The 14,745-nt window shown below is 28.1% G+C and overlaps 1 protein-coding gene across 3 annotated transcripts in view; it reads right to left on the bottom strand.

Annotated features, from left to right (window-relative positions):
• Nucleotides 1-14,745, bottom strand: part of ci (transcriptional activator cubitus interruptus) — a 752,653-nt gene that overhangs the window by 25,060 nt on the left and 712,848 nt on the right. For all 3 annotated transcript variants that reach the window (XM_075375510.1, XM_075375509.1, XM_075375511.1), the window contains 5 exons: nt 12,892-12,993; nt 7,380-7,571; nt 3,492-3,670; nt 2,988-3,212; nt 997-1,146 (listed from right to left, as the gene is read on the bottom strand). In XM_075375510.1, the coding sequence (XP_075231625.1) occupies nt 997-1,146; nt 2,988-3,212; nt 3,492-3,670; nt 7,380-7,571; nt 12,892-12,993 (848 nt within the window). The remainder of the gene's footprint in view (nt 1-996; nt 1,147-2,987; nt 3,213-3,491; nt 3,671-7,379; nt 7,572-12,891; nt 12,994-14,745) is intronic.

Genomic DNA, 14,745 nt, shown 5'->3' with positions numbered 1-14,745 from the left:
CCAATAGGAGAGTTCATCCCATACTTAATCAGCAAGACTGAAGTAATTGATGCAACAGCTGCTACAATCCTGTTTCTCAAGTTGGGAAGGTCAGTTGGTAACAGTGGCACATACACTTAATCCTTTATAAACTCCCAAAGAAAAAAATTGCACGGGATCAGATTGAACGAAACAAGCCCTGTTGTCTGGTCCCCAGTGACCAATTCAATGGTCTGGGAGAATTTCATTCAACCAATCATGTACAACGTTATGCCAGTGAGGAGGCACACCATCTTGCTGTCAAATAAAGCTCTGTGGTTCGTAATGCAAATTAGGAAACAGCCGTAGTTGTAGCATATCAAGATAGTTCATTCCAGATACACTTGCTTCCGTGAAAAGGAACAACTTGTTGTCAAGATATGCCACAAAAAACATTTCGTTCTGGGGAGTCTTGTTCACACTGCAATATTTTGTGAGGATTTTCTGATCCCCAGATAGGCACATTTTAAATATTTACTTTTCCATTAAAATGAAATGTTAATTCGTCACTCAATAGGATACGATAAAGAAACTCTTCATCATTACAGTGCTTCATTTCATTTGTGAAGCTAGCTTGCAAACCATAATCAGTAGGCTTTAGAGCTTGCAGCAGTTGTAAATACTGTGCTTGTATACATTTAAAACTGTTTGAGTTGCTCTTTCTTTCACGTATAATTAGTGAATGTACTTGAAACATGAGAAATATTACATAGCTTTAAAATCCCGGTATTCATTTTGAAACACATAGTACATTAATTTAATTTAAATATTAACTGATATTTAGTATATGATTAGAAGAAAAATTTACCACTACTTGCATTGTAAATTATTTTTATCTGCAAGAAGATAAAAAAAAACTTTGCAATATAAAAATTTACATGTTACATATTTTGCAGTTTTTTTTAAGCTAAATTCCTAGCATGTAATCATAATAAATAATAATGTGTTATAAAATTTAAATTTTTTTCTGATACTCACAGTACATTTATGAGGTTTTTCTCCAGTGTGACGTCTCATATGAACAACTAACATATACTGCGCTTTAAAAGGTTTTTCTTCTCTTGAGCAATCTTCCCATCTGCATACAAATGCTTTCTTGTTTGCATGTATGTGATCATTGTTTATATGCTGTAAAGATTAAAACAGTTAATAAATGTAAGGAATTTAATTAAAGTCTACAAAATATAAAGTATTTATTTGTTTAAAAGTAATGATTATAAAAATAGTTAACTATTAAATTTTATAATAAACTATGTATTATTTGTTTTAATTAAATAAGTTTTTTTTTAACTGTTTCAGATATGAAAGTTAAAAAAAAATGTAATAAATGCAGTTTAATTTTGTTAATCTAATTAAGTAACCTTGAAAATTGTATGATTAAAATGTAGAAAATTAGTTTATGCAAAATGATAAAGCTAAAAACAAGATTTGTTGCAGATTAATGTAAATATTTATTATTAAAAAAAAATGATCTTACTCAAAATTTTTTGAATCTATGAAGGGATGTAATAGAAATAAAAAAGTAAATTCTACTAAAGATATATGATGAATTTTTCATTGTAATAAAGTTATTAAACAGTTATTTTATGAAAACCCTGAAAAAACCATAAGTGGTCAATTTAAGGAAAGAGGTTGTAATGAAATTCTAAGTCTTTTGGGTTGAGATCAAAAATCAATAGGTCAGCTTAGACTTCTGTAATAAAACATGAACAATGTTGTCATGCAGACAGGGTAGAGCATGATGTTTTTTAAAAATCATGTTGATTTTAAAAAAAAGAACAAAATTAGATAATTTATTCATAAATGTTAACTAATAAAAATCTTTTAATAAATCTATATTAAGAAACAGCTGTGTATTCTTACTCTATCAATATTTATCTAAAGAGTAAAAGTTAGAAAAAAATAAATTCTTAATTAAATAAAATACAAGATTAGTATTTAAAGTAGAATAATAGTACAACAATAAACAAATTCTCAAGGACAAAATTAAGTGTAGTAATTGAAAAGGTAAAATATTATCAAATAGATTATGAATTATCACAAAGAATATTAAATGCCATAATTAAAAAGATTGTAGGAAATTTGAGATTTGATATGTCACTACTGAAACTTGTTTAGCAAATTTCTTGATAACAAGTATCCTATTTCAGGTTTACTGAAGGATGTGAGGAATGAATTGGTTTTCTATTACCTTTTTCGTTGAACCAAATTATTGTTGTTCAATAGTATTCCAAATTCACTGAAATTCAGGATGTGTTCAATTCTACAATAACACCTTCACTTTGTGTGTGTATTACAGGAATTGGTTGTATGAAGTCATCTGATAAAGTAACACTGATAGAGCATCTTGCACCTTAGGCGCTTTACATTACAATGAAAAGAAAGACTGGGACAGATTCTGTAATGCATCAATTAATATAAATCTGCAGTTGAAAAATAACACATTATACAGGTTGTCTCTACTTACTAGGGGAGCCAATTAAATAATTAACTCCCATGTGAGAATTTCCATACAGATTTTTTATAATAGTATGAGTAAATCATCTATGCAACAGCATTTATTATTGCACACACTGGTTAAAAAATTAAAAGTTAATTGGTTTTTGGTAAGATATAACAGCTACATGTTAGTCAACATTTAACAACCAACCACCTATTCCAATTTTTAATATTAGTACAGTTACTTAAATGGGTTTTCATTCTCTAACAGAATTATTATTTTATTCCAACAAAAGTAGATCCTTGACAGGAATTACATATTAGTACATTGATCCAGGGAAGGTTGAATACAATCAGGATCTAATACTTATACTAGCGAAACTTATGATTAGCTTATACTTATGATATAGTGAAATTGAATAGTAGAACTTTCCAAAAATTTTCTTCTGTTGTAAGCATATTCAAATCTAAAGAATTTCTCTTCATAACTTCTAATAATTTACTAAATTAAAAGATTGTATAACATTTACCTTAACTAAATGATCTTGTGTTTGAAACTCCATACCGCATTCTTTCCAGTGACAATTTGTTTCAATAAAATCACCAGGTTCATCTTTTAAATCACCAGCAGATTCTGGTGAATTATGTTTAACTTCACGTTTTACTTTTGCTGGTTTCCTCTGAGCACCACAAGCTGCACTAGTGTCAGCTTCTGCTCTCACCCTATCCACTTTTTTACACGATTCTTGTGCCACCTGTTTACAAAAGATAATTAAATTATTTACTTAAATTATATATTAATAATAAATGCTTAAAACTTAAAAAAATATTACTATATAAAACAATACTATTATAAATTTAAAAATGAGTAAGCTTTAAATAAATTAGAGTACTCATTACAATTAAGTTTTCTGTTTGACAGCTGAATTTTTTTTTTATAACTATCCTTCAAATTATACAGAAAAATGTAAAGGTTTTGATTACATACACATATAAAAAAAAACCAATTTACTGCATTATATTTTATTACTTGCCTCTGTCTTTGCAGAAAGCAATTCAGTTGGTGGTAGAGGGTGAGGGTATAATGTTGTAGGAGGTTGATGGTGTGGTGGTAGTGGGGGTAGTAATCCGCCAGATCTCAGCAGGTGAGCTTGTAACTGTTGCAAATGTGGAGCCATGCTAGGGTGCATACCTAGCGCTGGACTAATTGCTCCTAAAAAAAAGACAAAAACCAGAAACAATATAAAATATAATCCTTTATATATAAAGTAAATAAATTATTTTATTACATTAGATTTTTAAAGTAAATGTTTTTATTTTACATTATCAACAGCACTTTCAACATTTTTTATTATTCAACAAAATTTTACAAATTAAGCTTAAATATATAACTTTTTCTTTTGTTTTCTATGTAGTCTTTATGATTAACTGTATTTAATTTCCCTACATTTTTATTATTCACTTATAATATATCAGAGATGCCGATGGATACCATAGTTAGGGAGATAAGAAAAAGCTAACAGATGCAGGAATGTTTAGAAGCACCATACAAAGGAGAGTAATTATTATCAGATGAGGTTTGAAGTAGAAAGAAGGAATTTCTGATGATGGTAGAGGAAATTTATTTTTTTGAAGTTAGAGTTTGATAGCATCTAAAAAACTTAAACAATGATAAGATGATTGAGATCAATAATGTACTAACAAAATTATTGATGTTGTTAAGAAAAAGCAGGACTAAATAGGCTGTTAGTATGTTAGTATGATCAGTTTATGGGACTGGAAAAGTGCCTTCAGTATGTAGGAAAAGTATAATTATTACTGAAAATAGGGGAAGCAGTGTGATATAATATAAATATCTAATATAACCTAATATATAATGCGTTAAAATTACTGATGAGGATAATTTACAGCTTAGTAGAATGTGTGAGGAAGATATTTTAGATGAAGATGTAGATGCAAATTTGTAGAAATTTGTTTTTAGGAAATTTGTAGAATTTCCTTTTTTTCTACAACATTTTGGAGCATTCTAGATTATTCTGCAACATTAGAGATTATTTTTTTAATTGGAATTTCTAGACCAATCTGGAATTTAAGAAATATTTGTAGAATATTCTGGAACATTCCTGCAATTTAAATAAAAGCCTTTGTGTTTATTATTACAAAGGTTGTTCCACATCATCTCCTAAAACACATGACCAATTTCAATCAAACTTCGAGCAATTATTACTTGCTAACTAAGCAAAAATAATGTGGGAGTTAGACTACCGCTAACGCTGCGGTTCTCACTCCTCACCCCGTGAGGAGTGAGAACACTATTACATTATTATTATTATTTTTGACACTGTTACATTTTCAAAATTTGTAAAACTTCCTAAAATTATCTAGGTACATTCTGGATTATTCTGCAACATTGGAGAATATTTTTAACTGGAACTTATAAACCAATCTGGAATTTTAAAAATGTTTGCAGAGCATTCCTGCAAAAGAAAAAATCGCGAAAGTTCTTTAACAATATAAAAGGAGGTTAAGATGCCAATTAATTCAGTTTGAACGTAAAAGTGCATAAATTAAGACCACAGTGAGAAGTATAAAAATTTAATTTCTTAATAATGAGTTTAATGAAATTTCGAACAATATTATCACTGAGAAGTAAATAAACTTTATCGAAGTGATTTGCGGATGCTTAAAAGGAACGTAAGTCCATCGATTAAATGCAACCGAAAGCGAAGAAAGCAAAGCTTTTGGTTGCAGACAAAACAAATTATCAACGACAGTAATGGCTTCAAGCTGTACGGGAACGTGCGAAATCTGAACATCGCGAAATCTGAAGTACAACGAGAACGTCATCTTTTTTCAAAGCGGGTCTAAGCTAGCACATCGATGATTAATTAATTAAAAAAATAAAATTAAATCAAATTAAATCCTAAGTATCTGTATGTAGCATAATTAAACATATTTGTATAGTTGCATTAGCTATTGTACTATGCATTGTTTCAAAGATTAAAATACATATTCTTTTTTTAAACTCAGCTCCTCGCGTTTTCTTTCAAACCAAATTATTGTAGGGTAATAAACAGACTAGATCTGAAAGGTTAAATACAACAAGAAGGAATTCACAGAAGATTTATGTTTGTTAAAAAAAGATAGTGATAATTTTTGAAAAAAATAAATGGGTGGGCCTACGAAGAAATTATGACCCCGAGCAATGTAGGGTATATAAATTAGTGTTTAAATAAGATCACGGGTACATTCTGGCTGCAGACTAATCTTAAAGGCAGGAACGAGAGAAGTAAATTCACTAATATATGTAAACCTGGAAAAAGGATTTTATAATTTTAGAGCAAAGTAAAATGTTTAAAATTTTAGAAAAATCGATATTTTCTATGTATTGTTATGCGAGTTTAACAAAAACGACTGTAAATCATGTGAAATGAGGGATAAATCCCTTCTGAATCTTCTAAAACCATTCTTGATATAACAAGCATTCTGTTCCAGGATTATTAAGAAAAGAAAAATGAAGTTGTTTCCATTGTCATTTTCAACAACCTTAACATATTTCTGCACATTGCATTCTAAATCCAAAGAAGCAAAGATGTTCAGCAGTACAATTCAATTTTTTATCAGAGATACAGGCTGTATTACGAACATGATTAAAAAAAATCAACACTGATTAATACGTCTTAGCTGCAATGGTTAACATGCATCGTAGGCGTAATAAAAACTAGGGTAGAGGGTGTAAAAAAACAGATTAACTTACTTCATTGAAAAAAAATCGTACTTATATGGAAATTTTTTTTTTCAATTTATAATAAGTTATTAAACTGAATTACTTACCATTTCCTTCTTCAATGAGATTTATGTACAATTTTACATTAGTATGTAAGCCCATGGAAATACAGATAGCTTTTCAAGTGTTCTACTTTACTAGATGAACTAGGGGTAAAATGAACATCATTATTCTTAGAAAAAGCAACTCTGAATGGTGCCTATTACATTTGAGTATTATTTATTTATCGTATTCTACAAGTATTTATACAACAGATTTAAACTTTTAAAGGTAACAAACTAAGAATTATGGAACAATTCTCTTTTTATTTTCACATTTTTTTTTAGATTACTTCAATTAATGTAACGTTTAGTGTACTATAAATTCTATGATCAATAGGAAGGTAATTATTTAGTTGAGAGGCCTCACCCCAAAATCACAAAAAAACATATCAAATTCATTCAAAATTACTATTTATTCATTTAATGATGTATTTTGGGTGTCTGAAAATAGTAAATTAGTAAAAATTTACTTAGTGATACAAATAACACATAACACAATGAAAATCGAAAAAAATACTTATATCATAGTGAAAAATTATATTTAAAGATATAAACATGAAAATAAATAATATAATCTTACCAAACTTAACCTACGCTCGCTAACCTTGATTAATCAACAGTAATGTTTTGATTATTGAATAAATAGTTAATTAGGTTAGGTTCAGCTCTTGATGATTGCGGTTGCGTTTTTCTTGCTCCGAGTATTCGTGGTTATTATTGCAGTTTACGTTAATAGTTCTGTTACTTTTTCGTTTTTAATTGTTTAGTGGTGTTTTTAGTAGTTCTGTTGCGTTTTTGTTGAATTTTCGTTTTTTTTTTTTTATTTGTATCACTATGCAAAATTTACTAATTTTCTATTTTCCGACACCCAAAATACATCATTAAATGAATAAATATTAATTTTGAATATATTTGATATTATTTTTTGTGTTTTCGGGTTGAGGCACCTCAACTAAATAATTACCAATAGGAATATAAAGGATAAAAATACGTTTAAAAGGATTGATTAACTTTTAAAATATACTACATAAATAACAATTATTTATCTTAAATAAAATAAATATACCGGTGTAAAAAAAATGTATAATATTTACCTGCAGATAAGTGTCCATATGAACCACTTGCGCTTGAACTTCTTGAACTGACGACAAGCCTAGATGATAATGAGTTAGGTGAAAAGCGTATCATAGAATTGAGGTCCAATGAGTCAGAGTATGGTGATGAGGACAACGCCCTCTTCCTACTCTGACGAACACTGTTGGGTCTAGGACTGGCCAAACGAGAACCTTTAAAAAACATTATAAATTTATAATTATAATAATTTTTATTATTATTATAATAAAATATATTTATTTTTTTTTTATAATAAAATATTTACTTAGATAAGATATTATATTTTAATTCCGTTATAAAATTAATAATAAACACCTTCATTTTTAATTATATTTACTAAATCTTCTTTTCATTTGTTAAATAATAACTCAATTTATTTATTTTATCCGGTAAATGGTTATAATCATTTTATTAATTCAATCTCTCTTAACGAATTAAAAATTTTTCTTTTTTTAATATATTTATAAATGTACGTTTCAATTTAGAAAGGTGTGAGGAAATGATATTCATTAAGGTTTTTTCTTTTTAAACATATATATAAAACAAGAAATAAATGAACTGAAGAAAAAATTTGAGAACAGAAAATAATACAGAAGAATAAAAAAAAAAAAAATAAATAATTTACGATTCGCTTATAGTTATTTATTATTTTAGCCCGAATTATAAATCGGAAGAAAATTTCAATAATCTAAGTTGATATTTTTATCAATAAATTTAGTTTGAAAGTAAAACTGATAAAACAAAAATGTGTGACAGAAAAGAGAATAAATTAAATATTAAAAGTAGAGGAACAAAATTATATGAGAGTTAAAAAAAAGGTTTTTGATATAGGTTGAAGAAACAAAACACATTTTTTGATCTTGAGATGGCATTTAATAATGTGGAAGGGGAAAATGTTTGAAATTTTAAGGAATGTAGATTTTTAATACAGAGAAAGAAGAATTATGTATAGCTTTTACAAGAAGCAGGTAACTCTGATTAAATTAGAAGACCCAGAAAGATAAGCTCCATTGAATAAAGGAGTTAAACAAGGATATAATTTATCCTCAATACTTTTTAACTAATTCATAAAATAAACAATAAACAATCTCACAGAAAAATTTGAAAGCAGAATAACCGACCATAATAAAAGATGTTAAAATTTACTTTTATAATTCTATTAGTTAATACTGAAATTGAATAATTTAAAAATTGGAAACTCCTTCAAACGAATATTGTAAAAATTAAAAAAAAAAATAAGTTATTTATATTAAATTATCATGTTTGATTATGCTTCATTAAATGGAGGTTGATTTTTTTGGAAAAAGATTGGTTTATTTTTATATGCATTGTAGTTACAAATTTGCTTTAATAAATCTTCTCTAAAATTTATCTGAAAAAAATTGTTTTTTTCGTGATATACCCTCACCGCCTAAGGAATTTTGAAGAAAGAATTAATTGTGGTCAATGTCCCATATATAGTATTATTTTAGCTAAATTTCAAGAAAGTGGGTTTGGTCAATCCTAAATGTTTTTCTTTTGCTTATGATCTCGCCAGATAACAGCTTGAAGCTTGTATGTGGAATACGGAAATAGAATATTGTAGGATATGAAAAATGGCATGCCTGACCGGGATTCGAACCGCGGATGGAATACTGAATCGCTACCACTACGCAACGGAGATGGGCCGATCTGTTTCTAACATGAAACATTCTCAGTTTCATGGCATAACCTTTGAACACACACTGCTTCTGAGGATCTCTGCCGACGTTGTTCTTCTTTCTTAACAGTAGAGACTCGTCGATCTCTACTGTCAGACTCGACCCAGATGATTTGATTTTAAAAGCTTCTAAAAGCACACTTCCCCTAGGTGATTTCTCCAGTCGACAGTTGTGCTGTGGTCGATATTTAATTCGCGTTTGCAGGTCTCGGTCTACATTTCATAAATCCATGAATAAATAAATAGTAAAGTTTTATCAAGGCTTAGTTTAGAGTCCTGCAACCACGAATTGGGCCGCATTTGTATATAGACTCGGCATAGCCTTTTCTTGCACCGCCACCGTTCTCGGTTATTCGAAATATTTACAGCCACGTCATGCTTCTGATTATACAGTTTATGTTATGGTAAAATTAAAATCGTTAAAACAAACGAACACAATTAATTTTATCTCTTGCTAAAATAAACTATTAAAATATTCGCAGGAAGATCCATAACGATGCCAAATTGTAATTACGTACTACAAAGGTTACAGTACACTACTGTTTGAATGACTACGATATATTGGTGTAATTAAAAAAAATAAATATCAAACAATTCAAATAACAGTACGGTATGTAATCAGACGAGTATGAATATACTTGCCAAAGTCTAACGTAATAATCAAAATGATAGTGAGGATTAAATTTAAACAGACAGGAATAAGGCAAAAACAGTGCGACATACATATGTACATATATAATCTAGATTGAACTAGCTGGGCCCTTAAACGTAAAAATTTGCAAAAAATATCCTTTTGACTTGATCACAATAAGTTCCTCTTTAATAATTCGCCGGGAAAGTAAAAATCTTATAAAATCATAAATTTAGTTTTATATTTTAATCTTTAATATAATATTTCATAAAGAATAAAAAATAGATATAAAAAATTAAATGCTTTATAGAAAAGAAAAGATAAACTAGGTGTTTATAGAGCACTCAATGACACTACATAATTAAAATGCAATGAACAAAAAGTTTAGTATAATTTAAATCTAGTTGAAGTATTAGTGCAGTAAATAAATAACAAGTAAAGTGAAAATAATGGATGAATCTTATCGGAATTGTCAGTTAAACACATAATAGACTCATTGAATCCCATTATGGGAATAGATTTTCTTCTTTTATAGTATTTTTTTTTATATGTATAATAAAGCAAAACCGATCTTCTCTAGTTCATGCTATATTTGGTAAACTTTATTTATTTATAATAAAATAAATATGATTTATTTTAGTATTTTATATATATATAAATTATTTTAAACAGTTCATAACATAATTATTGTGTACTTAAATCTGTATGTAAACACAAACAAAACTGTATTACAACCATAATAAAAAGAAAAAATATAACAGGTGTATCATTTAATCGTCTGTGTAAGCATTCCTATGATGTGTGCAACGTAGTACAAATGAGATATAAGTTGTGAAGACACCGGTTAAAAAAAAAATAAATAAATAAATATAACTCAACATCGTACAACCAACACTGTACAATATAATTCGTTGGAATACACACAGAATGTCTTATAATCTATAGAAACAGCTTTACTAGCTGTAACAGTCCATTACGTGGCGAATAATGCACAGTGGTACGTTTTATACATTGCAAATAACCGTTGCACGTATTCATTTATTTACTCTTCTATGTACGTATGTGTGTTTGTGTGGTGGGACATTTAAGTATTTTCAAGACAATAATTACTTTTAGTTTCTTAAAGGAATATGTGCACATTAATACTAATGCGCTTGCACATGACAATGTGTAAGAAAAAAAAAATGCTGATCGATTGACTGGTTCTTGTAATGTCTTGAGAGGTCTAACAACCGTTTGGTTGAACTAGAAAATAAAAAAAAAAAAATAAAAATAATAATACAGGAAACAAGATATATTAATTATATTTCTATATAAGTTATATCTATATGAAAATAAATCCGACAATACTATGCCAATTTTTTATAAAGATAAAATAAATTCTAAAATTAGATGACAAAAAAAGAAGAAAAAAATTAAACCCAAAAATGGTAATATGTATTTATTAAATAATACAAAAAAGGAGGGCCCAAGGCCCACCGCAAAAATGTTATATGGTTTATGTTTCATTATACATGATTTTGTTAAATATTTTTGCCAGTTGTAAATAAATAAAGTTCATGAATTTAACATACTAATAAAAACAAAAACTTTTATACCGAAAAGCTTTAAAATCCTGAAGATTTTTAGCTGTTTCTTCTGTTGTGATTTTTTAACACAGCTCACACCGCCAGTGTTTTCTAATTAATAACACACCGCCAAAAAATATATAATTCTAGATAAATCATTCGTATAAAAAAGTATAAATCGCTTGAACGAATGAATCGTTCGTACGCTGCGTGCAGCCGCCTGGCGCACCATGTGATCCTCTCTGTGCAAGTAGCAGCTAAAACAAAAATCTGAGCACGTACAACAAACAAACTCATGCACCATCCATTTTTATAGAGTATTGAAAATTAAAAAAAAAGGAATTTCCATACCATAAAAAGTATGTAAGTTATAGAAAGAAAAAAATTTTTATTTTAAAGATAAAAGTTATGCAATGTTTAATTTTAATATATTAAATACTACCTATATCTTTAATTATTTGATTTACGTATTCTAACTGTTGTCTTCTCATCTTTTTTTCTGTTTTGTCTCCGGAACCACTTAAGGTAATACTTCATAGGATGAATAAGGATGATATGTATGAGTATAAGTGAAGTACAGTGTTGTACTTCTCAGGTCGACCATTTCTGAGACCATTAAATATTTAACAATATTTAATTGAAATCCAACCACCAAAGAACATTGATATCCACGATCTAGTATTGAAATCCGTATAAAAGTAACTGACTTTACTAGGATTTGAACGTTGGAACTCTCGACTTCAAAATCAGCTGATTTGCGAAGACGCGTTCACTACTAGACCAACCCGGTGGGTTGGAAGAAATGATATCTGCGAGATTCTTACCGTACGGTTTACAATTTCATTGTAATTTTTTTTGGATGTCACTGGGTTTTTTTAGATTATTCTTGTATTATTTTTAAGAATTACTGATTTTTATCTTAAGGATTTATTATTAAAATTTATTGCCTTTCTAGAAAAAACAAATTGAATTTCATGGCCAATTTTTTTTTTGTTGATAGTCATATCATTCACTTCATACTATATTTTTCCTTTTTTAATAAAATTAGTATAACATAAAAAGATATATTATAAAAAAACTAGTATGATTAAAAAAGTCTCAAGTGCATAATCGAAAGAATAAAGGAAAAAAATAGATATTAGGAATTGCTATAGAAAATCAGTTGAAAAAAAAGTAATTTCAAATTCAACTGAAATTAATCTTGAAAAAAAATACGGAAATTTATTCTCCATGTAACTTTGAAGGGCTGAAATATTTTGAATAAATTTAGCTAAGTTAAAAAGGGGAAACTTAATAGGGATAATTTTTTTTTTGTTTATACATTTCGCGATAGATGTGTCATCGTTTTAATTTTTTTCCAAGGTTTCTCGATATGATGAAAATTTAAATCCCATCTATGTTGAAGTTTCTCCTTTTTTTATTCAGTTATTATCTTGAGATAAAAATGGAAGAGGTAGGGATATATGTGTGTGTGTGTATATATATATATACACTACACATATATACTTTTTTTTAGGAGAAAATTATTTAATTATAAAATACTATTAAAAAAAGGAAGTAAGATATTATTTATAATTTGTAAAAATAATACATACCATCGACAGAAAAAGGGAAGTCCGAGTTAGTTAGGGTAGTCGGGGGTTGTTGTAGGTCAGTGAGAGTCCTAGTTGCCAGGTAGTCCGGTGGTAATGCCAACCCTGTAACATAAAAATTACCTTAATTTACCAATCTTATTCTTTACAATCATGACATCAAAATCTATGTTATATCTGTCTATCTGCTGTATGCGAGTCCAAACTATTTCGTTTGAAACCTACCTTTTTTCCTTTTAACTATTGTGTATAAAATATAACTACAACAGGTAAAATACCGTTTACCTTTTTACCTTACACTTTTATTTCCTTTTTTTCAAGGACAACAATTGTGCTAAAAGCCCTTCTCTTATTCAGTATATATATATATATATTTTTTTTTCTTTCTTTTCTTTTATTTAGTAACAATATTCTGGAACTGTCAAAGAATATGTGGCTGTAAAAAAAGAATAAAAGAAAACAACATTGGACGTGTTATAAGGGTTATACGATTTATCGTAATAAATATTACCTAAAAAAAAAGTTTCAAAGTGTAGGTGAACTATTAGTGTTAAATAAACTAAAAGTAAACTTACTCGATAAACATAATAAAACGTGCTGTCTTTAATTAATACAATGAGGAAATTTAATTTGGTAATAACATTTCATATATTTAATTTTCAGTTAACTGAAAAATCTAATTTATGAATTGGCTTTTTCGTCTAGAATGAAATATAAAAAAAAAGTCTTGAGCAGTACTGTGCAAGAATATTGACTTTACCTTTCCGTTGTCCCCACTATTTCACAATCAGAAACGCACTGATTTTCAAATTATAACGCACTACATAGGTTCGATTAACGAGTAGTCCATACCCACAAACATCAAGTTTCAACTCGATTTTCATATGCACGACTTCAGATTCACTACTAAAGCATATATAAATTTTTATAAAATCGAACTAGTTTTGGAAATTTTCGAGCCACAACATTTTATAAATGAATGTGATTTTAGTACTCCTATAATCCTCAAAACGTAAAAAAAAATTCAATTTCACCCTCCCACAATCATAGCGTGCGACAAAAAGTAGTACTGTACTTTTCCTCGAAAAATCGGTAAAATCTTATGTGGGCACTGCATGACTTCCTTGTATGCCTATTAAAAATTTCATATACACATTTTTAAAAGTACGTAAAACTTTATTTCATTAATAAATTCTGATGTTTTTCCTTTTTTTTATTGTTATTATTGAATTACAATAAATAATTTTTTTTTAAATCAGAGTTTAATTAATAAAAGGTTATTAATAAATCAATGTATTTAAATTAAAAAAACAAAAAGTTAAAAAAAGGAGATGAATCTGATTCGAACCGATGTGCCTTCACCCAAGATCTAAATATTTCATTAATTAAAATTTTATTTGGCTTTAACTCTGGAACCAATGAAAATAAGTACCACTTATGATACATCGTTAAAAACTCTCAAGGAGGGCTTATTACTGCACTTAAGAAAAAGTTAAAAATCCAAATGTTTTGAAATTTGGGGTTTTTGGCCACTTTTGGTTCAGTCGACTGCAATCAAAAGGGAAGTTTCACAACTAGATATTACAACAGTCCTAAATCCAAAATTTCAACATCCTACGGCTAATCGTTTTTGAGTTATGCGAAATACGTACGTACGTACAGACGTCAAAACTAGTCAAAAACGATTCAGGGATGGTCAAAATGGATATTTCCGTTGAAATCTGAAAACCGAAATTTTTCGCGATCACAATACTTCATTTACTTCGTACAAGGAAGTAAAAATTGGTAATACAAATATAAACATAAAATGTACTATTAAATATCATTTTGATTAAATTTAATAATACTTTTGGTTTC

This window comes from Lycorma delicatula, chromosome 9, assembly GCF_047948215.1.
Source record: "Lycorma delicatula isolate Av1 chromosome 9, ASM4794821v1, whole genome shotgun sequence".
Lineage (NCBI taxonomy): Eukaryota > Metazoa > Arthropoda > Insecta > Hemiptera > Fulgoridae > Lycorma > Lycorma delicatula.
The sequence above is the reverse complement of the archived record's forward strand: the minus strand, read 5'-3'. Positions and strand labels throughout refer to the sequence as shown.